The following is a 25,191-nucleotide window of genomic DNA, read 5'->3' on the forward strand; positions in this document are numbered from 1 at the left end:
ACAGCAATATTACATATAGACTTTTTTTTAGATAAGTTTTAGCAGTTTCTAAACTGTGTTTTTTCTCTCCATCTGGGGCCTCTACAGTTGGATTCATGGTACTAAGTATATCTGGCTTTACAGGCAGAAAAACATGAGAAATAGTATTTAAACTTCGTAATGTTACAAATCTTAAGTAAGGTCATACAGTAAATCAATGTCAGAACTGAGAGTAGACCTCAGATGTCCTGTTGCCTGGTTCTTTGCCCTGACCAGCGTTCTGTGATTTGCTCTAATGCCCAGGTAAAACAAGGCTGAGCCAAGCAGTTGATCTAGTAGGAATTTGATCAGGACCCAACTCTTTGTTTTTAATGAAAGATTCTATTATGTTCCTTTTTTTACTGTCAATATTGTAGGGATACTTACAGTAGATATATGAAGCTGGGAAATGAATGCAGATAATTTAGACCATAAGGATTTAGTATGCCTAACTAGTAGGAGGAAATGGAAAGTAGGACATTTTTAGGAAAGAGAAGATTTTAGTCATTTCTGATGAATGTCAGAACAGATAATCCATATTCTGTAGTAAGCACCTCAAGACCAACCCAAAGGCTTTAAATCACTGTGTAAAAGAGTAAAAGTCAGAATAATTTACAGGAAGCTCTTATCGATTATTTAACACAATTATTTCCATTTGGAGTATAGCCCGTTTTCACATAAATCTGTACAGATTCTTTTGTCCTAGTTCCTGAGTCTGGACAATTTTTTAATCCATATTGAGCATGTCAGTTATGAAGTAAATTAAGATTCTTTGAGTAGGATCCCTGAGGACAGTTTCTACTTTAGGGAAATCCAAATTCAGAATTCTAGTAGTCTTTGGAGACTCTGGACATATGTACTGTATACATTTTCACCTGCAATATTCATTTGGCCAGCCTTTTTGGAATAAAATCGCTGTTCTAAATTTAAATGAATCTTAGCAGATTTAGCTGGAGCATTCTTTATCTTATCAACTTCTGCTACCTCAAGAGAGCATTTTTCCATATTTATCTTTCTGAATGGATAGCACTGCTGAATTCCTCCTTTCCTGCAGAAAGACAAAGTCTGCTCTTGGATATGTCCTAACATTAATCTCCGGGGTAGAATTTGTACTTAAGAGTTAAATAAGTGATAGATCACACTGATTCCTTAAAGCCTAAGTTTAATAATCTTTGACCGTTCTCTTCTCCTGACCATAAGACACACCATAACCAGGAGGGAGTTGCTCCCTTTGGAAGTAGGTTATAAACAATTTTATCACTTTAGATTATGAAAATTATTTGCTTTTCCAGACTACAAAATTGCATGTCAGTGTATATGAATGGGGAAAAACTGGAAATTAAGACAAACAATAGCAATTAGCAGAATGTAGTCTAGTAAGCACTAACGCTCTTTGTACATTGAGTAATAATTTTTTCTTTATCTTTCCAGACTTGATGGATTTTCCTTTGAGTAAGTATAAACAATAATCTCTCATCCCCTCCCCCACAGAACATCTGTAACAAAGTTTTAATTTTTGATTGAGACTCTGATGACCTCAACAAACTACTCAAGTTCTGCTCTTTTTTGATGATACGGAATGTCTTCTAATGTACAGTTTGGAGTACTCTACTCCTCATGCTAAAAATATGCTTATTAGATGAGCATTGAAACAAAGTTGTGTAAATTGAATACTATGCCTACCATGTAAGGGACCAAGGAACTTATAGGATGCTTTGGAAGCTGCTAGAGCAGTATAAAGGTCCTTCAGTGGCGATCAGAATTGGACTCTTATTTTTGAGATCCAGATTTTTCAAATGTGACTAATGATTTTGGGTGCCAATCTGAGATGCCTTAAACGGGAGTGATTTTCAGAAAATGTGAGCACCTACTTTCTGAAAGTCAGCCCTTTCAGATGTCACAAGTTGGGCACCCAAAACCACATTTTGGGTGCCCATTTGGAACCAGGAATGGGTTGAATAAAGATTGCAGGAGACAAATAAGGGCGGGATCCAGTGCAACAGCAATGTAAAGTCTGCTCAGTTGCTCAGACAGTCCTCTCTGGTCACTTCCTGGAAAGGGTTGGTCACTTACATAGTGAGTAGGAGCCAATCAGGCATCCGCACATCTTGGGTATTCCAATGGGACTTTCTGGGGGGTGTGACCTTCCAGGATTGATGAGGTGGTGCTTCAACCATCTCCCTTGCTGGCAACGGGGGAGTGTTAGAGACCTAGGTTGTAGACCCACTGAAACTGAGAACCTGAACCCCAGGATTCTTATACTTAGGTGTGCTCCCTTCTGGGGCGCCACTGGGCCTGGCTTGTTGGGATGATCCCAGTAAAAATTTTCCACTAGCTCAGGGGCATGGACGTGGGTCATGGGGTCTTAAGATCATCCCTTGGGATGGTAACCTTTCCAGTCTATGAAGTATTGGAGGCAGCTTCGCTGCAGACAGGAGTCAAGGATTTTGTGCACGATATATTCTTCATGCCTCTAAATCTTGACTGGTGGGTTGTTGAGACCAATCCAGGAAGGGATTCTCTATGCAGGGCTTGAGAATTGATGCCTGGGACACTTGGTGGATGCAGAGGGACTGGGGAAGTTGAAGCTTATGTGCGACTCTGCTGCACCCTATTTGCAGGTTTGGAAAGGACTGAGGAACTAATTGTCTAACTATTAAGAAGGCCTGATCACCCTGATGTGATTTGCGATGAGCCAGATGTTCTGGTTCACAACAAACACCAAACATTCTTGGTGTTACCAGCCCATAAACAACTTGTAGGCTTTTTTAGCCTCAGCCAGGTATTGCGGAGTTAATCTTGGATATGGTGAATTCACTGGACCCAGTTGATGGCCACCAGCTTTGGGGAGTCTGTGGGTAACACAGGGTGGAAATGGAGATGATATCCAAAATTTGAAAAGAAGGGACTCTGCCCAGAGGAGACATGATCGGCACCATTGTAGGAGTACTTGATGTATGGTAACAGGGAGATTCTGTTTTCCCAATGGAAGTTAATAAAGCACACAAGTATTGTTCCAATACTTGACTTGACTCTCTCCAACTGCCCACTGGTCTGGGAGTGATACGCAGTGGGGGTGGATGCATGAACATCTATTAGTTGGATTATCTTCTGTCAGAATTGAGACACAAATATTGGCTCTCGGTCAGGGATGATTTGGTCTGAGAGCAAATGATGTGTGTCACCAGCAGCTGGGCTGTTGTTTTGGCCAAAGGCTGACAATCACAGGAAATGAAATGGACCATTTTAATTAGTCAGCCTACAACTATGGTGTGGCCCTCAGAGTGTGGGAGCTTCACAGCAAAGTCCAGAGTGATTGAGATCCAGGTATGGCCAGAGTCTCCAGAGATATTAGGTTCTTACCCAAGGTGTCCTAGTATGAGCACATATGGTGCAAGAATCTACAAAGGCCCAGACTTCCACATGCATACCAAGCCACCAGAAGAAATGAGTGATCATGCAAAAAGCCTTGAGGCAACCAAAGAGGCCTGCGAATGGGGCGTCATGGCATAAATGTAATGTCTCTAACAGGGCATGCCCTGGCAAAATGTATATGTACCCACTGGCATATGTCACTCCCATCCCATGTGGATTGTTGCACTTTGGCCATTCCCTTCCTAGGTAGAACCTTCCAGAAAGGTCTTGAGCAACTGTCTGAAGGATGGTTATCAGGTCACGGTGTAAACAAAGTTACAGGGCTTCAGGAGATGGGGTGGTTCTGAGTTGGGCTCCTTGTTTTCTTGGTAATAATCCCCTTTACATAAGAGGGTGTCTGCTTTCCCATTGCTGGTTCCTGGACAGTATGAAATGGTGACGTTAAATCGGGAGAAGAATAGTGCTCACTGGAGCTGTCTTTGGCTCAGGGCCCAAGCCCTCTGGAGATACTCATGTTTTTGTGATTGGGGAATACCTGTACTGGATGTCAAGCCTCTCCGGATAGTGTCACTACTTTTTGAAAGTGGATTTAATGATGAGCAGTTCTGTGTCCAGTATTTCGTAGTTCCGAAATTCAGTGGTGTAAGCTTGCATCAATAATGTGCACAAAGGTGTAGTACTGATTGGGACAGGACAGCCTATTGGGACAGGACAGCACCCAGAGTTATACTAGAAGCATCTGTTTCTACCAGGCTGTTAGTATATGTCTGTTAGTCTGTAAGGTACCACAGGACTCTCTTGCCTGTTTCTACCATGAACTGCTGATTGGGGCCTGGATGTCCTAAAATGGAGGTGGTTGTGAAGGCAATCTTGAGCTGATCGAATGCTTATTATGCTTCAGATGACCAAATGAACTTAATGGATTTGTGGAGAAGGGAGGGTGGGGGGCTATTTTTCCTGAAAAGTTTTAAATGAATCTCTGATAAAATTTTGCTAATCCCAGAAAGTGTTGCATCTCCCGGAGAGTCTGGGTGCCGCCTAGATGTGGATTGCTTCAATTTTCTGATGGTCCATTCAGATTATCTGAGGGGGGAAATGATATACCCCACAAACTCAGAGGATTGCTGGTCAAATGTACATTTATGGAGCTTGACATACACTCCGTACTTCTTTCCAGGATGAACTGGATGTGATCACTGTGCTGCTCAGGAGTCTCAGAAAATATCAGTGTATTATCAAAGTAGAAAATTACAAACTGGTCCAGACTGTCCCAGAACATGTTGTTGACAAAGTGTTGGAAGGTGGCAGGAACATTGGTTAACCCAAATGGCATAACCAGATACACCAAGTGCCAGAGTGTTCGAAATGCGGTCTTCCATTTGTCCCCCGATCTAATCTATGCTGGTTATACGCCCTATGAAGGTCAAATTATACACCAGTAAGGCCCAGGGATCTTCCTGGGAGATTGGACAACAGGAGGGCCCTCTTGATTAGTTTTGACAAGATCCAGTGTGCTCTTTGGCTGGAGAGGGATGTGCAAGGCAATGTGGCAGAGCTGGATTCAGAGTCAGAAGTTGGTAGCCAGAAGATGAACTGGGGTCAGAGATGGAACTGATAGCCAATGGTCAGGAGAGGAGTATAGGGACAGGAGCCAGAAAGAAGACACGAAGCAAGGCAGGAACAGAGGGTAAGTGCAGGAACAGAACTGGAGCAGAGCAGGAACTGGGAAGAGTGATTTCAATGCATATCTCAGGGGGCGGGTGAGAGCAGGATCTGACCCGGCAGCAACATACATTCTGCTTGGTTGCTTGGACAGCCCACCCTGGTCACTTCCTGGCTTATGTAGTGGGCATGAGCCAATTGGGCATTCTGATAGGACTTCCTGTGCGGGTCTGTCCTTCCAGGATTGGTGAGGTGATGTTTCATCCGTCTCTCTTTGTGGAGATGAGGGAGTGTCAGACCTCAGGGCCTTCACCATCCCAGGTTCTAGACTCACTGAAACTGAGAACTTGCACCCTCAGATCTTTACAGGTAGACTCCTAGGTTAGAATCCACTGGTAGGAGTTCCCTAGCACCAATGTACTGAAGTCCTTTATGAATATTAGCTCACAGATGAATTTCAAAGCAAACCCTATATTGAGAGGTACTTCCAGATTCCCATTGAACTGATATAGAAAAGACTTTAAAATGTAGAAAATGAATTGTGGTGCTCTGAAATAGGAGATCAAGAACAAATCTTTAAATAAATGGGGGAGGGGTATAGAGAGAGAATTTTTCTGTTTCATTGATCTGCACCTGCAGATGCAAGAATGTGAACACCAAGAGTCAAAAAGGAGTCTTAAACAGAATGAGAAGTCTAAATAACTTAGTCATGTTCAGTTTAAAAGTGACCTTAAGTAAAGATTAAACAGAACATGAAGAACTTTTGACTGTTAGCTGAAGACTTTGAAGTTTGAAGATGTGGAACTTAGAGTGACTATTTTTAGAGTCAATAATTAATCTGCTACTGTGAATCTTTTGTTTCTGTTTTGCAAATGCAAGTTGACTGTTAATGGATTAAAAGTATTTCTGCTTAGAAGAAAAACTTAAAAGGACGTGTCTGTAGATTAAAGGACATTTTAATAACACTGATGCCTTCTCTGAATTGAAGCCTGTTTTACTGCCTGGTACAATTACTTGAACATCTTGGTTCATTCCACTGATGTGGTCCCCTCGTACTCTTTCACAGAAACATTTTTATGTTCTCTGAATAAATTGGTGTATTATTTTTTGTACTAAAGGGTTTAAAGACCAAAGAAACAATTCATTAATGATTTTTCCAATAACTGTGTGATTTTCCTTTAAGAAGCATGAATAAATGCTTATTTCATAAACAAGTTGACATTCGCTAATTCCACTGTATTTCTGACATGCTGTTTTGTTTTGATTTTTGTAGAGAAGGTATGGATACAGATAAAGAAGACCAGCACGGAAGGTACTGTTACACTATTACCAAAATGTGCACTCCAAGAGATTTAATTAGAGACCAGATCCTTGTGGGTGAACTCTTTCATTTGTATGGCTTGTCACTGAAGTCTCAGGGGCTGGGCTCCATGTGGGTCTGAGAATTTGCAGGATCAAGGCTTCATGTTAAAGCTAGAATAGAAAGTAACATGAACCTTACTGGGAAAACCTACTGTAAATAAAAATCCTTTCTAAACTTAGTATTAACCCCACAATATTGTTGTAACTAAAGGCCAACAGCTACTTAGTGTATACAAAAGCAATTATTAGAAAATTATGTAGAAAATAATGGCAATAAACCTGTGACTTTGTAATTTAACTTCCTCCTCATCAGGTTGGAATATACAGACCAACAAGGCAGAATAAAAAATGCAAGGTAAACTATTTTATTTTTTAACTAACTTACTGAAAAAAGATGATATTCTTGTTTTCCTGTCACGTTAGGGACTTTGTGCACCTGTGCCTGAGTCTCAAAGTAAAAGCTTATATCTGGGTTTTTTTCTGTTTGGCTTTTCCATCTGTTTTCAGTTTTAAAGATTTGTTCTTTTAAGAACTGCATACAATTTTATGAAAATACTAATATAGTATATTTTTATTGGAAATGTGTAATTAAAAAGCAATTTCCATTAACATTAAATAGAAATAGCATGGCTAACTCCCTTTACATTGAACCAAAAGCATTGCATGCGAAAAGTGTTATAGCATTACCAGGCTGTAAAGTGCTACAGTACATAATATATATAATTTATAATATAATAATATATATAAAACAAACAAAAAAAGCCACTTTGAATTTGAACGTGCAATGTCAAAATGATACGCTGCTCTGCAGTTTCTCTAAGCAATAGGAAGAGCCTAGTGTAGGGCTGTTCTCCAAAATATTTTTAACAGTAATTTATAGGATGAATAGGAAACTTATTTACATAAAGCACAAACTTCAGCAAGGAATTTGAATATTGTAGTGAATTATAGTATTTACACTTTTTAATGCTATTCTTTGGCATGAATTGTTATCTCATCCAGTTCTGTACACAGGGGTACTTATGCATCTATGATCTTGATCTTGATTTTTACATAATTCTTGTAGTACCTCAGTAGATATGCTCAGATACCCAGGCAGCAGTATAAAAAACCTAAGATAGATAGGTAGAACCTGCTTATCAGATAATGTTAGTATTTATTGTAAATAAGGCAGCATACAGTGCTGCCTATGATATGAGTATCTGATGCTAAATTAGGGCCCCATCCTTTCACCTTTACTCCCATAAATAACCCTTATTCACACAAGTAATTAACTTTTAATATTCACTTCAGTGGGACTACTTTTGTGTGTGTGTCCTTATGAATAAGGGGTGCAGGGTGGGCCTTGTAGTCTACTACTTTAAAATTAGTTGTTTTTTATTTTTTCTGACCGTTTGAAACTTCATTATGCTATTCAATCTTAAATTTTGTTATTGCTTAGAGAGGCTCATAGCCAGATTGAAAAAAGACGTCGAGATAAAATGAACAGTTTTATTGATGAATTGGCATCTTTGGTACCAACGTGCAATGCTATGTCCCGAAAGCTAGATAAACTTACTGTACTGAGAATGGCTGTTCAGCATATGAAAACATTACGAGGTGAGTTAAAAAAATTCTTATCTTTGTTCTGCATTGAGCTATGAGGTGTGTTCTGGTCTGGAGCTTACGAACTGAGAGCATGGTCCATATGTGTTAGCATGGACATCACTGTACCTTCTGCAGAATCCCTTATTTATATTAGCTTACTCATGCTCTTGGCAGACATAATCTCTGTGAGGGATGATAAAGTGGTAGAATTGTGGCACAAATTGACTCTGCTTTGACAGCATTCATTTAAATCAGCTTTGAGACCAAAAGCAGTCTGAAACTGGCTTACTAATTAAGGGCAATGTAAGTTTGCAGTTAAACAATGCAGAAGACAGGCAACATAAAGGCAAGTTTTGTACAGGAAAGGTAACTCACCCATGTGGTGCATAATGCATAGTGTAGGGACGCAAAATCCAGCCCCAAAACCCAGGATCAGTGTACAGAAGAGTATCATCTATAAACAGGTTTACTGCCATTTCCTGCTGTTTCATATCAGAGAAATGGGCTGTTAGGGTCTCTGGATCCATTTAATCGTTGATCCAGTAGATCCTCACTCAGCCCAGCCCATTCTTGTTTATGCAGGCCAGCACAGCCCCTCTGTGACACATAGGCTGTGCCCTCCAGGACTTAATATTGTTGCTGAAGATCTTATGCCAGCTTTCTGCACCTGGGTGAATTTCAGCTGTAATGTATATTTTATTATATATATTTAACCAGAAAAGCAGGACAACAAAATGCTACAAGTATAAAATACTAAGGTTGAGGTTTCTGTAGGAGCATTACCTTTTGAATTTTGAGATTTGTGTGGTTAACTTTTTAACTACAGTTTTATCAAAACAAGTATTTAACATTTAACATCTCTGTTTTGTTTAAAAAAAAAGAAAAGAAAGAAAAGACTAGGCGAGAGGGAGAAGAAAACACAAATGGTAACTTTGCTACAGTTCTGTAAAATAGAAACCATATATAACTAACAAACTTTTCGGTGGAATAGGTTCCCCAAACCACCCCAATGTAACTATCGATGCTAATGTGTTTACTGAACAATATGGTCATGTAAAGAACTACAAATAATGACTCACTAGAAATTTAGCACTATATGCACAAAAGCAATATATAGATGAATTTTTATTTTGAAAATTTGAAGACAGTTCCTCAGAGATGTCTGTCTACATGATTAACTGTTTGAGTTAACACTGCTTACCCCTCTGATTGAGTTATACATGCACAAGATCTAGATACTCTTTAACCGGGAAAAGTACATATTAATTCAATGCTGTGCTAACTCAGACAGCTGACTGGCTCTTTTGGCCAAACTTTCAAAGAATTTGTAATTTCGTTGAGATTGTATGGCTATCTTCAACCCAAAAGAAAAATTTTGGAGATAATTAATGGCAGCTCAAAACAAGGTTACATAGAGACTTTCCTAACAGAAGCCTAACTATAGCATTCTCTGTCTATTTTTATTAATTTACAAGATTGGCGTGCTTTTATCTGAGGATGGGGAGAAAAACAGTTTTGGCACTTGAGTATTGTATATAAACTGTTAGTATGGGTTTTACTGCAGAGATGGTACAGAGTGTAACTAAGTTAATGAAAAGATAGATATATATAGTTAAATAGCTGAAATCTAAATAAATATATATAGTGCCATAATTATGCAGGTTACTTTAATAATTGTCAGTAGTTGAGGTGGGAAGGTGGCTCAGAGGAGGACCAGGAGGCATTCATTTTGTTTCTGTCTTGTGAATTATCAGGCATTACATCTTACATTACATTTGTTGTCTCTTACCCTGTTAAAGAATCTAACTTCCTGTGCTACTTTTAATTGGTAAGGCTATAATTTGCCATCAGCATCCTCATTACCAATTTAACTCAATTTATTGCTTTTCAAAGGACATTGTATCAGAAGAATTACTTTAGAATTGGTACGACATGGGTGGCATGACAGCATTGGAAGCTGCCTCATCTGTAGAAGTGAATGGTAGTTCATTCTCAATGCTTATGCAAATTCTTGGCCTCTGATGAGACATGAACAGTAAGAATTGGATTGAGATCACCAGTTCATTTCACATAGGCCACTGAGTAGCCATCAGATAGTAATGACTTTCAGCCACTGTTGACTAGAGTCTACATTCAAGAAATTATTTAAAGATGGAAAACAAAAGTCCCTTCAATAATTTCTCAGTTTTTGTTCTGTCATGGAGCGCACACTTGGACAGGGCACAGCAAAACATTTGGAAAACACTTGTGTGAAGATGAATATTCTTATTCCTTAAAGCAGTGGTTCTCAAACTGGGGATCAGGACCCCAAAGTGGGTCGGAACCCCATTTTAGTGGGGTCGCCGGGGCTGGCTTAGACTTGCTGGGGCCTGTGGCCAAAGCCCAAGCCCCCCTACCCAGGGCTGAAGCTGAAGCCCAAGCCCAACTGCCTGGGGCCAAAGCCCAATGGCTTCAGCCCTGGGCAGTGTGGCTCAGGTTACTGGCCCCCTGCCTGGGACTGAAGCCCTTAGGTTTCAATTTTGCAGCCCCCCCCCCCTTGGGGCGGTGGGGCTCGGGCTTTGGCTTTGTCCCCCCACTCAGGACAGCAGGGCTCGGGCGAGCTCAGTCCCCACTCTTGGGGTCATGTAGTAATTTTTGTTGTCAGAAGGGGGTCGCGGTGCAATGAAGTTTGAGAAACCCCGCCTTAAAGGGTTATTAACGGTTGAATTACTGCCTATTCTTGTCTTCAGTGTGTACTTCAGTGTTTTTTCCAGCCAGCGTTCAATCTTTTCTGAGTTGTCTTCAGCTGGGTTCCACTTGTGAAAAAGATACTAGCAATTAGAATACAGCTGGAAAAAAACATGAGGGAGCATCAAAAGGCATGGAAGAAAAAGTCTTTGTAAACAAGAGTATATTTCTGTATAGTAGATGGATGTATATTAAGTTTATTTACAGGAGGTATTCACTCTTTTCTTTTTTCTTTAAGGTGCCACAAACCCATATACAGAAGCAAACTACAAACCTGCTTTTCTCTCAGATGATGAATTAAAACATCTTATTCTCAGGGTATATTTCAACTTAAAAATGCTAAATTTAAAACTTTCGTTTAAAAAAATGTATAAATTTAATTCTCATGAAGGGAAAGATCCCAGTAATTATGTCTTTAGCCAGACCCATAGGGCAACTTGAGATAGTCTTGATTTTCAAAGATGATAAACCCCTGCAACTCCACTTTGAAGTTAGTGGAATTTGAGAGGATACTCAACACCTGAAAGTCCAGCCACAAGTATCAGGTTGGGCACCTAAAAATGGAAGGACCAAAAATAAGTGGCCAGTTCAAAATATTTTCACATAAAAGCATTTTGACATAAAAGTACCCTACCACCTAGTTGTCAGGATTTTCAGTTGTTTGGTTAATTAAGTTAGAAGTAAATAAATGAACACTGTTGTTTTCAGCTCATTTCTTATTGGCTCATGGCCTTTTTTACAAAAAAAAACAAAAAACAACCCACCATCATTTGATACAATTTTCAGCATATAATCAGTTGATGCATAAAAGTCATAACTAAGATTGGTGAGGAAACAACATACAGATGTATTTCAACTGATTGCAAAAATAAAATCTATATGCTTTGTCAGCACTATAAAAACATAAGCTATAGCCTTTTTGTTCTAATACTTAAGCACAGACTTAGAAATTGATTTAATAGGCTTGCAGTGCTTCACAAATCTCATTTAAATGACCAAATAGCATATATGCAGGACTGAGTTATTTAAACAGTTCTGTGATTTATATGAATTTACAAAATTAGGGCCTGATCCACACAAATGCTCATGTACATGAGTCCTCTTGAGTTAAGTGGAACTACTCACATGCAGAGAAATGTCTGCAAGATCCGGGCCACACTTACTTTCCAAAAGAAGTCAAATGAATTTAAAATGTAATAAATATAGGTCAAACACAAGAAGATTAGTTACTGTTTTTTTAAAAAATTAATTTAAGGAATTGCTTAGTGTACCACTATAATATTACATGAAAAGATGTGAGCTTTTACTACTACTGAAATTGTCTTTATATTCTTGTCATTATTAAGAAAAGTAGTGCCAAAAATCTAATTCCAAGTGCAAAAAGATTTTTAAGCTTTTATCATAATTTCAAAGTTTGTTAATTCAGTTATTTCTATAGATGCAATGATATTAATGTTAATATCGAAATCCTACTGTGTAACAAAGGTAACTAAATGCTAAAAAGATGTAATTGTTTTTTAAAAATAATACAATTATCTTTCCTCATTAGGCAGCAGATGGATTTCTGTTTGTTGTGGGCTGTGATAGAGGGAAGATACTGTTTGTTTCAGAATCTGTCTTCAAGATCCTCAACTACAGTCAGGTATTGTTGGGAACTGTACCTTGGGAACTAATAATGGACAGACCTCAAGAGATTGAAAGGTTTTCATAGAATCATAGAATATCAGGATTGGAAGGGACCCCAGAAGGTCATCTAGTCCAACCCCCTGCTCAAAGCAGGACCAATTCCCAGTTAAATCATCCCAGCCAGGGCTTTGTCAAGCCTGACCTTAAAAACCTCTAAGGAAGGAGATTCTACCACCTCCCTAGGTAACGCATTCCAGTGTTTCACCACCCTCTTAGTGAAAAAGTTTTTCCTAATATCCAATCTAAACCTTCCCCACTGCAACTTGAGACCATTACTCCTCGTTCTGTCATCTGCTACCATTGAGAACAGTCTAGAGCCATCCTCTTTGGAACCCCCTTTCAGGTAGTTGAAAGCAGCTATCAAATCCCCCCTCATTCTTCTCTTCTGCAGGCTAAACAATCCCAGCTCCCTCAGCCTCTCCTCATAACTCATGTGTTCCAGACCCCTAATCATTTTTGTTGCCCTTCGCTGGACTCTCTCCAATTTATCCACATCCTTCTTGAAGTGTGGGGCCCAAAACTGGACACAGTACTCCAGATGAGGCCTCACCAATGTCGAATAGAGGGGAACGATCATGTCCCTCGATCTGCTCGCTATGCCCCTACTTATACATCCCAAAATGCCATTGGCCTTCTTGGCAACAAGGGCACACTGCTGACTCATATCCAGCTTCTCGTCCACTGTCACCCTTAGGTCCTTTTCCGCAGAACTGCTGCCTAGCCATTCGGTCCCTAGTCTGTAGCTGTGCATTGGGTTCTTCCATCCTAAGTGCAGGACCCTGCACTTATCCTTATTGAACCTCATCAGATTTCTTTTGGCCCAATCCTCCAATTTGTCTAGGTCTTTCTGTATCCTATCCCTCCCCTCCAGCGTATCTACCACTCCTCCCAGTTTAGTATCATCCGCAAATTTGCTGAGAGTGCAATCCACACCGTCCTCCAGATCATTTATGAAGATATTGAACAAAACCAGCCCCAGGACCGACCCTTGGGGTACTCCACTTGATACTGTTTTGTTTGGATACACATCTAAACTTGGGCGTATTCATCTGAAATGTCTTTGTTTGAGTCTAGAATTATTTCAGAAACCGGCTAATCTGCAAGATTTACAAAAATTTCTGGTTTCTGCTGGATTGGAAAAAAACTTCCTTTGGTAATACTGCTTCTGGTTTCAGCTGCACCCAGGAAGTGCAGAGGAATATCTACTCTACTTTACCACTTACAAAACTATCTGATTGTTTTTTTGTTTCACCTCTAAAAAAGCTTGGGATAACATTATCAGAAGTGCCTAAATGACTTAGGCTCCTAGATGAATTTTGAAAGTGACGCTTAGGCTCTGATGTCAGTTGGACACTTTTGAAAATTTTACTCTTGTTCTGGAAAATGTTTCCATTTAGTTTCTGTTTTATCTAACTTGATTGCCCTTCCCTTCTTGTTAATTAAGTAAAGTCACCTAAGGTTTGTACTGGGAGTCAACTTTTGTCATCAGGCAACAGGAACCCTCTGTGTAGACAATGTTGCATTTAAATCAGTTTACCAACAAATCAAAATGCATTTGAGTCGATAGTAGCTGGATGTGGGGGAAAATGCCAGTATTATATAAATAGATGTTCATGGGAACAGTGCAAGGGAGAATGATTTAAATATGGGTGAGATTTGACAAGATGAGGAATCTGAGCAAAGTACAAATTATTCTTATGCTACCATCTAACAGGATAAGCAACACTGAAAAATAATTAGCATAATCATACCAAAGGTTTAATGTACACTTAATACAAGGCTTGACTTTTACCAAACCTCTTGTTATGATACTACCATATCCTTAATTTTCTGTACCCTCTTCTCCATCATTAATATTCTATGAACTTCAAAACTAAATTCAAAAAAATACTCTTTTGGCCAGCCTTTCGTTCAGGGTACATATTCTAAAAGCTTTGAGAGACATGACTATGTTTTAGTTGTGATTTTACAATGAATACTTGATATATAATTGGGAATAAACCTTTTCAGGGGAAAAAAGAGGCCCAAACTTTGACTGCAATAGACTGAACAGGCTGTCATTGTAGACTGACAAACTAAGTGACTCTTTAAAATGTATGCAATATTTCCCAAATTTTAACATATGTATTTATTTTTAATTTCTGATTTAATATTCCATATCTACAGAATGATCTGATTGGTCAGAGTTTGTTTGACTACCTTCATCCTAAGGATATTGCAAAAGTTAAAGAGCAGCTCTCTTCTTCTGATACTGCACCACGAGAAAGGCTCATAGATGCAAAAAGTGAGTATTTCTTTCCTTGAAATGTTAGTGTATCTTAAACTTAATATACATTTGTATCATCTCCTTTGGTTTAATACCATCAATTAAATGCTGGTTAATAGTGTTCACTTCCATAGGGCCTTCCAATTAAGGATCTCAAAGTATTAATATTTACAAATACTAATGAATTAATTCGTACAAATGGATTAATGAATATTTCCCCGTTTTACAAATGGAGAGACTGAATTACAGAGAGGTCAAGTGACTTGCACAGGGTCATACAAGAAGTCTTTTTAATAGAGCCAGGAATAGAATCTAGATCTCCAGACTTCCTTTCCTGTTGTTTTAACCACATGACCATTCTTCTGCAAGCATTGCAACAAAATGGTAAATGACTGCCTAGGAAGGAGTACTGCAGAAAGGGGTCTCATAGTGGATCACAAGCTAAATATGAGTCAACAGTGTAAAAAAAGCAACCATCATTCTGGAATGTATTAGCAGGAGTGTTGTAAGCAAGACACAAGAAGTAATTCTTCTGCTCTACTCCATGCTGATTAGGCCTCAACTGGAGTATTGTATCCAGTTCCTGGCACCATATTTCAGGAAAGATGTGAACAAATTGGAGAAAATCCAGAGAAGAGCAACAAAAATTATTAAAGGTCTAGAAAACATGATGTATGAGGGAAGATTGAAAAAATTGGGTTTGTTTTGTCTGGAGAAGAGAAGACTAAGAAGGGGCATGATAACAGTTTTCAAGTACATAAAAGGTCGTTACAAGGAGGAAGGGGAAAAATTGTTCTCCTTAACCTCTGAGGATAGGACAAGACGCAGTGGGCTTAAATTGCAACAAGGGTGATTTAGATTGGACATTAGGAAAAACTTCCTAACTGTCAGGATGGTTAAGCATTGGAATAATTTGCCTAGAGAGGTTGTGGAACCTCCGTCGTTGGAGATTTCTAAGAGCAGATTAGACAAACACCTGTCAGGGATGGTCTAGATAGTACTTAGTCCTGCCACGAGTGCAGGGGACTGGACTAGATGACCTCTCGAGGTCTCTTCCAGTCCTACAATTCTGTTGCCGGCACCCAGTGCCAGAGGCGAGCAACAGCAGAGGTTCGCTGCCCGGTATGCATCACCCAATAATCACAACGGGGTGGAGAAGCAGAAAAGTTTATTTGAAGCTTCAAAGAAGGTACAGGGAGATTAGAATCTCAAATCCTACATACAGAGCAGGAAGTTACACAGGCTTTTATACATCCTTCCTTCAGCATACTTATCCAATAGCAAGCTGCCCTAAGTATCCATATAGCCGGCCAATCCAGTTACCAGCTAGTTCCCTTGTTCTCTGTACCAGCTGTTAAACCATACATAAAGCTGCTTTATTCAGCATTGTTCTTCCATATCTGTCTTGTTTGGCCTTGTTTAGTTTCAGGCAGTCTGACTCTGCAATATATTGTTGCAGATCCTCAGCATAACTGCTGCAAGTGCCTCCAGGCGGGGGGGCCAAGGACACTTGGGCCTACTGCGCGTAACTGCTGCGAGCGCCTTCAGGCCGGGGGGGCGGGCCAAGGACACTTGGGCGTAGTGGGAGGGGGCTTCATCGACACTCGTGGTCTTCCATCCCTTCGAGTTACCTAGTGGCCATGCCCCATTGTCCCCAACAATTCTATGATGTAGGTCATTATTAATCTTTGTGACAGACCTCTCAAAGGGTTTGGGGGGGATGTGGTGATTGGAAACTGTTAGCATTAATATTCATGAAAACAGATCTTGCAGTCACTGTGATCTTGATGATATTCAGCCTTAGATTTTCCTTTTCTTAATCTACTCACATTATCTGTTAGGTACAGGAGCCTTTAACCAACTAGTTTGAGTCTAAATGCCAGTTTAAAATGTAGCATCCAGTAACTGCCCAGACAAGGGGAGAAATGCATATTCAAGGAAACGAGTTCATTGCCATTAAGGCCTTGTCTTTGCTAAGAAAAACTATGTGTTCTTACCTCATGTTGGTAAGCTTCAGTTAACTAACATGAGGTAAAATCCTAAGAAGACCAAGCAGTCTGTAGTTATCACGTGAGTTAGCAGATCGAGTTGAACACTATGGTAGAAACTAGAGTTCACTTGAACCTGCCAAGCTCACGTGAAAACTACAAACTACATTGTCTTTGCTAGGATTTTACCTCATGTTAGTTAACTGGAAGTAAGAACACACCCTTTGTCCTACTAAAGATGCACCCTGTGTGTGAGGCTGGGTGATGTAATTAAACAGTGTGGATGACTTGTTTCTTCCTTGTTGATTGGGAAGCCCTTTCTTGAGGGGGAATGTATTCTGGAGTAATCCTGAAACAACTCTGTGACAGGGAGTAAGGGCTGTTACAGAAACTTTGAATCTTTTTGAAATGACTTGTGACCTTTGGAGTGACTTGTTTCTTGGGAAGAGTAAGAAACTGACAATATAAATAATATTTATCCAACTTAGATAGTACAGTCAGATAATATATGATTTTTATACAGTTAAAGGTACCTGAATTTGTTGGTAGCTAGTGAACTTTGTGTTTGCTTTATACAGCAATATGGTCAGTGAGTTAGGAAGCTACTACTAACCGTGGCTGTCCTCTTTTGTAGATTGGAAATCCTTGTAATGGAAGAATGGCAGGAAGCTGTAGCTTCTTGCACTTGGCAGAGTATTGTGAACTTTGACCCTAGGTCTATGGCTTTTTGGGATAAGTAGTTTAATAACCAGGTGACCATTTTGTTTTAGAATTTTGTGATCTGGTTAACTTTAAAGAAAGTTGTTTTATTAAGCAAATTTTCCTATTTAAAGTGGTGCTCTAGTCTCTTTGCAACACATGCAAGTTTATTAATACAGTTTCTGAGGATGGGGAATTAATAGGCTCCTTTGTGTGCAAAAAATTTATCTTTTTATGTTCCGTTGTGGTGCTTTGCACACACAAAATTGCAGCTGTAAATTTAGAAGCCACTTATGAAAATTTGACCAAATAAGTCTGTTCCTCACAAGCACATGTGTATATATAACTTCTGTGGTTGCAGAATCAAGGCCAATTATTTTTGTGAGGCAGAAAGATACTCACATGCTTAAATGTTTGCAGGAACATGCTGATCCATTGAAAGTATCCTATATGTTGAGTATTTTACTTCTGAGAGATATCTATCTATCTATCTATCGGACCACTTAATATTCTATAATTTTGAAATCATTTAAAAGTATCTGATACTATGTACACCATATACCACTTTAATACCCCATTTATATATAAAAACATGCAAGTTATGACAAAGTATGAGGTCATAATTTGCTTTTTTTGTGAAGTGTCAAGTGTCCAAATTCCTGGGGTAGCCACTAACAGTAACCTGGGATTAACAGTATGCACTGGAAAACATTTGAACACCATGTATGCTGTTAACATCTCACATTATCAGGATCTTGGCCCATGTATTATTTTGAAGTCTGGGTGCAGGGAACTCTAAGGGCCAGGTTCAGCCTCAGTGTAAGCAGACGCAACTCCAGTGACATTAATAGAATTATGCCTGTCTGCACCAAACTCTCAAATAAGGAATCCCAAATGCCATACATATCTTGTAAGTTTACCAAAGGCCCTATTAATAGTTTGTAGCATCTGGGCCAACTGCAAAGTTATAGAGTTCAAAGGAATCACAAAATCTATTGCAAAGACAATGTAGGTTTTTACAACAATTCTCTGACTTTCATATTTGGGATCTGTTAATCCTAGGTTGGTGTTCCTGTACCCCGTGCGACCACTGTTGACAGTGGGCACACAAATAAATTATCCAACCTGGTTGGTTGATTGGTTGGCTGGTTAGTTAGTTATTTTTTTGCTGGCTGCTTGGCTGGTTAACACATCTTTCAACAAATAAGAAACATACAGCAAAAAAATAGCCCTTCTTTAACTTCTGAAGGAGCAAGAAATATTTGGGTCGTCTCTATGTGAATCCCAGCAACTTAGCATTGGATATAATCTGATCATTAAAAATCAGCTTGAGATGCCATGAAGTTGATATGAGTTTGCTGAGCACATTACTCCCCCCTCAAAGACATTGCTAAAATAACTGTAGAGTTGAGAATATAGTTTAAATTTTAGTAAAGACAATGTTTACTGAGTTTAATTTTTTGTTTCATGCAGCTGGACTTCCAGTTAAAACGGATATAACACCTGGGCCATCACGACTTTGTTCTGGAGCAAGACGTTCCTTCTTTTGTAGGATGAAATGCAACAGACCTTCAGTGAAAGTAGAAGATAAGGATTTTCCTTCCACCTGCTCAAAGAAGAAAGGTAATGTTTGTACATTTTATCAAATATAATGGTGGTTTACAGTTCTTTTCTCTGTATTGTTGCTATGTGAAACAAGAGTAACTATCAGATTAAAAACTAAACAACCTTCAGTTAATTATAAAGAATTTCTGAATAGAGCTGCTCTGTGTTTAGTGTATTCATCACTGTTGCAACTGTGTAGAGGTTTGTTTGTTACTCTCTTGTTTTCTTTATAGCTCCCTAAAAGTAGATGTCCTAAAGTTACATTTGCTGAAAAAGAAATTTTGTTAGTGGATAAGGCAAAATTCTGCTCTCTGAAGCATGCATGGCTTTAGTTGAAATTGATGGTAGTGTGTGCAATTATTTGGGGGTGTGAATTTGACAGTAAACCCTAAGCTTCAAAGTTAATGGTTCTTAAGGGACTAGATTCACAAAGGTACTTACGTGTCTAATTGCCTCTTTGAGTGCCTAAATCCAACATTTAGGCACCACTCACATTCTCAAAACCACTGTTCAGCAGCTGCCTAACACTATAGGCATCTAAAGCCCCCATGGCACCCAAGTTTCCTTTCAGATGCATCCGATGAAGTGAGCTGTAGCTCACGAAAGCTTATGCTCAAATAAATTGGTTAGTCTCTAAGGTGCCACAAGTACTCCTTTTCTCAAGTTTCCTTTGATAGACATGTTCATAGCTGCTTAAGTCTTGATGCTGCCCAACTGCTAACAGGCTGGTTAGAGCTCTCACTTATGCCTAAGCCTTGGGGGCATTGTCAAACTAAGTGTTGCCCTGGCCAGCAGCCCAGTAGGGCCCAAACCAGTAGGCATGCTCAGGACTTCACATGTACTGTCCTTGGATAAGGTCACGGAATGGGCCAATGGCAAAATCAGAAGTAGAACCCATATATCCTGTTACTCTGTCTCATGTACTGATCATTTTGCCTCAGTGTAAATGTGATCTCCAGCCAAATGCATCATATGAAAATATTCAGGATACCTGTCTTCAATTAATATTAGGGCTGTCGATTAATCGCAATTAACTCACATGAATAACTCACAAAAAGAGTCGCATTGTTAAACACTAGAATACCAATTGAAATTTATTAAATATTTTGGATGTTTTTCTACATTTTCATATATATTGTATTCTGTGTTGCAATTGAAATCAAAGTGTATATTATTTTTTATTGCAAATATTTGCACTGTAAAAATCATAAACAAAAGAAATATTTTTCAATTCACCTCATACCAGTACTGTAGCGCAAGCTCTTTGTCATGAAAGTGCAACTTACAAATGTAGATTTTTTTGTTACATAACTGCACTCTAAAACAAAACAATGTAAAACTTCAGAGCCTACAAGTCCACTCAGTCCTACTCCTTGTTCAGCCAATCACTCAGACAAACAGGTTTGTTTACATTTGCAGGCAATATTGCTGCCCGCTTCTTATTTACAATGTCACCAGAAACTGAGAAAGGCATTTGCATGGCACTTTTGTAGCTGGCATTGCAAGTATTTACATGCCAGATATTCTAAACATTCATAAGCCCCTTCATGCTTCAGCCACCATTCCAGAGGACGTGCTTCCATGCTGATGATGCTCGTTAAAAAAAAATTGCGTTAATTAAACTTGTGACTGAACTCCTTGGGGGAGTCTCCTGCTCTGTTTTACCCGCATTATGCCATATAATGTTTAATGTTATAGCAGTCTCAGATGATGACCCAGCACATGTTGTTCATTTTAAAAACACTTCCGTGGCAGATTTGACAAAACGCAAAGAAGATACCAATGTGAGATTTCTAGAGATAGCTACAGCACTCAATCCAAGGTTTAAGAATCTGAAGTGCCTTCCAAAATCTGAAAGGGACGAGGTGTGAAGCACGCTTTCAGAAGTCTTCAAAGAGCGACACTCCGATGTGGAAACTACAGAACCTGAACCACCAAAAAGAAAATCAACTTTCTACTGGTGGCAACTGACTCAGATAATGAAAATGAACATGCATCAGTCCGCATTGCTTTGGGATTCTTCTCGAGCAGAACCTGTCATCAGCATGGACGCATGTCCCCTGGAATGGTGGTTGAAGCATGAAGAGACGTACGAATCTTTAACGCATTTGGCACGTAAATATCTTGCAACGCCAGCTGCAACAGTGCCATGAGAACACCTGTTCTCACTTTCAGGTGACATTGTGAACAAGAAGCGGGCAGCATATAAACCAAACTTGTTTGTCTGAACGATTGGCTGAACAAGAAGTAGGACTGAGTGGATTTGCAGGCTCTAAAATTTTACATTGTTTTATTTTTGAATGCAGGGTTTTTTTGTACATAATTCTACATTTGTAAGTTCAACTTTCATGATAACGAGATTGCACTATATTACTTGTATTAGGTGAATTGAAAAATACTATTTTCTTTTGTTTTTTTACAGTGCAAATACTTGTAATCAAAAATAAATATAAAGTGAGCACTGTACACTTTATATTCTGTGTTGTAATTGAAATCAACATATTTTAAAATGTACAAAACATCCAAAAATATTTAAATGGTATTCTATTATTGTTTAACAGTGCAATTAATCGCGATTAATTTTTTTAATCTCTTGCCAGCCCTAATTAATATATTTGTAAAGATTGTGACAATATTAAATTGTTCTCTAACAAAAGGTAACAGACACTGTTTTCAATTAAAAACGTGTACAGAAGACCAGTATATATTCTGAAGGACATTGCCATGGTATTCCCTTTTAATTGAAACCACTTTTCTGTTATTTTGTAACCATCGAAACTTAAAACTGAAATATTTTACTTTCAGATTATATTTTCCTCCATAGTTTATGCCTCTGCACACTGATTTGTTTTGTCCTATATTAAGAATTATTAATGAAAAAGCTCATAGTGTGACTTCTTAAAATTACAACTTTGTCATTTGCGGGAAAATGCAAAATTGATATTGACTACAATTGTTGAATTATCGGACTGGGTTTCGATATTAGCAGTGGTATCACATGGTAAATTTCACATTTGATTTGTGTGGATTGATATATACCTCTTCTGCATTAGTATATGAGTATACAGCAACTTAGTTTTCCAAGGTAGAAGGAGAAGCACTGCAAGTTAGCAGACCTGATTGAGGGCCAAATTTATCATAAGGCAATGCTGATGATAACCTTTTCTTTTGTAGCAGACCGCAAAAGCTTTTGCACAATTCATAGCACAGGATATTTAAAAAGCTGGCCACCAACAAAAATGGGACTAGATGAAGATAATGAGCCAGATAATGAAGGCTGTAACTTAAGCTGTCTTGTTGCAATTGGACGGTTACATCCCCATGTAGTTCCTCAACCAGTCAATGGCGAGATCCGGGTTAAACCTACAGAATATGTCTCTCGACATGCAATAGATGGGAAGTTTGTTTTTGTAGACCAGAGGTAAGAATAAGTTTATCATTTTCTTGGTAACTGGAGTAGTTGTATCATGCTACTTGCTACATAGCTTGATAAACTATTTGTTCAAGAAAGCCATTATACCACTATGAAAATAAAATTGTAAATCATAACTCTTCTGTTGTACTTTATAAATAGTATTAATCAGAAACTACTTTCATGTAAAGATAGTTCCAATGGGATTGCATTATAAATTATTTATGCCCTCATATTATACACTACTGACTCATTAACAAGTCTAACCAAAGCCAAATTATGTTGTACATTTTAAAAACAAAATAATACAAGGGCTGGGAACCTTGGTTGCCACAAAGATGAATGAATTCAAAGATGAATTCTGTTTTGCAGATGCTTGATAGAAATTTCTATATGGAATGATCTAAGGAGATATACTATAATAGTTTATAAGTTAAAGCATATGCTTAAAGTTAAGGATGTGCTTTAAAGTGCTCAGCTGAATTCGTGACCTGATAGGGAATCTCTCATAAATGACTCTGGTATAGAGTTTAAAAGATTAATAATCTGAAAGTATCAGAATCTTTGAAACAGAAACTATTTGCAGTACTTCAGCAAAAGTCACATAAACTGCTGATATCAGCAGTATGGTTTGGTTTTATTCCTTCTTAAGTTTTGGTTTCAGTCATGTTCCTGTGTTTAGCTTTTGTTCACAACTTGTCCTAGAGCAGAGGTTCTCAAACTGTGGGGCACGCTGCCCTAGGGCAGCGCGGAGAAATGTTCAGGGGCAGGGGAAGCTGAGATGCCAGCCATGCGAGGCAGGGGGAGGGAGTGCCACTTCCATACCCTGACTCACCTCAGTGGTCCACCAAGCCTGTGGGTCAGTGTCAACATCCACTGCCGTGGTGCTGATTTCCACTCCATTCCCAGCACTGGCTCCACCCCCAAAGACCATCGCACATGCCTTTCCCACCCTGAAAACCCAAGTGGGGAGAAGCAGATGTTTCTATTTTTTCTGGGTTGGGGGGGCACAACCAAAAATTGTAACTCAAAGCAGGAGCTCAGCTCAAAAAGTTTGAAAACCACTGTCCTAGAGCATGGGTTGTCAATCTAGGGGTGACAGATAAATTTCTTTTTCTTTAGAGCTAGGTGTGTGTGTGTGTGTATGGGGGGGTGGTCCTTGAAATTTTTTTCTAACATGAAGTCATGCATGGAAAAGATTGAGAATTGCTATCCTGGAGTGTTTGCTTTTATTTGCTTATCTTTTGGACTACAACATTGTTTTGGGAGCACTTCAAAATTTTGCCCTTAGAGTCAAATATATCTTATGGTATGTAAGTACCTTCAGTATCTCCTAAATACCAAACAATTTAACTACAGCATGTAAATGTTTAATTTGGTCCCATTTAGTTGCACTGTTTTTGATTCCTCTCCCTGTCTTATTTTCCTCTTTCTTCCCTGTGGCAACCAGTTCAGAATCTGAGGAAGAGAGAGACCCCTGCATATCCCATATCATCTTAGTTTTCTATCCTATTCCTTATTTAATGGTCAGTCCCCTGGAGAGGAACTTGCTTTTCCAGTATTCAAAGATGGAAGGGATTCACTAGCATATAGAAACTCATGCAGATCTATTATAAAGATCAGTGATGCACTTTCTGTTCTTTTTCTTGATTTTTTTTTCTTTCTCATAAGTGAGTTGCTTTATTATTATGCCTGTAGCTCAACTGAAAATAGTTGGCACAGTTTCTGGTTTTCCAGAGTTATCTACAGTACAGCTGCTAAAGCAGATGGCATCCAGTGACCTAACAACGTAAAACTTTTCGCGCACAAGTAATTTGCATGCTAATGCCTGGTAATAGGAATGCAAGGGGTATGGTATTATGAATTCAGTTCCCTGTGTTGTAAGGAGTTTATAATGTACAGTTTCTAAAGCAATACATTAGAGGACCATCTTGGAAGTTGCTGCACACTCTGGTCCTGATCCAGAAAGAAGTTAAGCACAAGTTGAATCAGAACAAGAGTGCTCAGCACATTTCAAGATTCAGTCCTTAATCTGGAGTCTTGTGACATTCAGGTGTCTATTACTCTGCACAGGCATAGAGCAGTTTAAAAAAATACTTCCATCATGCATTAGGGTTTTCGTACATGCATTGACTCCAAGCTTAGGATATATATATAGATCCTTGTTATTGGAATGTCAAACCCAGATATCCCTAAACCTTTCTCCAAGCACTCCAGGATCCTGCTATGTTAATTCTGAAGTTTTCTGTTGAGGAAGTAAAAATGGGTTGGCTTTGAAGAAAAAGTTCTAGTGAAACGAAAGCCTTGTATAATGTCACACATTTTTATATTCCTGTCTGATTATAGTGGTAGTAAAGATGTAAAGTCAGGTTTCTCAGTGCTAAATCAGTAAAATGTATCCATCATACATCATAAAGTGTATCCTCTTTACTTTTTCTGTTTTTTCATTCTCAGTCATCTTTTGCTGCTCTTTTAGGCCTTTCAGCAATGAATGGGAAACACTCCTATCTAAAGTACTGACATTGACAGAAGCAGGCTTTATGACACAGCAGAATCTTGGGTACACAAAGGAAGAAAACAGATTTTAGAACTTTAAAAACGTGAATGCTCTTGTTAAAATAGTGTTTTCAGTGTTGTTGTAGCTGAGCTGGTCCCAGGAAATGAGAGGAACCAAGTGGGTGAGGTAATGTTTTTTATTGGACCAACTTCGGTTGGTGAAAGAAGCAAGCTTCCAAGCTACAGAGAGCAGTTCTTCAAGTCTGGACTTGAAGAATTGCGCTGTGTAGCTTGAAAGCTTGTCTCCC

The 25,191-nt window shown here is 38.9% G+C and overlaps 1 protein-coding gene across 5 annotated transcripts in view; it reads left to right on the forward strand.

The window, feature by feature from the left end:
• BMAL1 (basic helix-loop-helix ARNT like 1) overlaps positions 1-25,191 on the forward strand; it is an 84,612-nt gene that overhangs the window by 38,691 nt on the left and 20,730 nt on the right. For 4 of the 5 annotated variants that reach the window (XM_084630750.1, XM_084630747.1, XM_084630748.1 and 1 more), the window contains 9 exons: positions 1,450-1,470; positions 6,329-6,367; positions 6,731-6,772; positions 7,859-8,016; positions 10,970-11,049; positions 12,281-12,373; positions 14,584-14,701; positions 18,844-18,993; positions 22,150-22,396. In XM_084630750.1, the coding sequence (XP_084486876.1) occupies positions 1,450-1,470; positions 6,329-6,367; positions 6,731-6,772; positions 7,859-8,016; positions 10,970-11,049; positions 12,281-12,373; positions 14,584-14,701; positions 18,844-18,993; positions 22,150-22,396 (948 nt within the window). The remainder of the gene's footprint in view (positions 1-1,449; positions 1,471-6,328; positions 6,368-6,730; positions 6,773-7,858; positions 8,017-10,969; positions 11,050-12,280; positions 12,374-14,583; positions 14,702-18,843; positions 18,994-22,149; positions 22,397-25,191) is intronic. The other variant, XM_084630751.1, reaches the window with a different exon arrangement.

The sequence above is a fragment of the Lepidochelys olivacea genome (genome assembly GCF_965140295.1).
Source record: "Lepidochelys olivacea isolate rLepOli2 genome assembly, chromosome: 6".
Lineage (NCBI taxonomy): Eukaryota > Metazoa > Chordata > Testudines > Cheloniidae > Lepidochelys > Lepidochelys olivacea.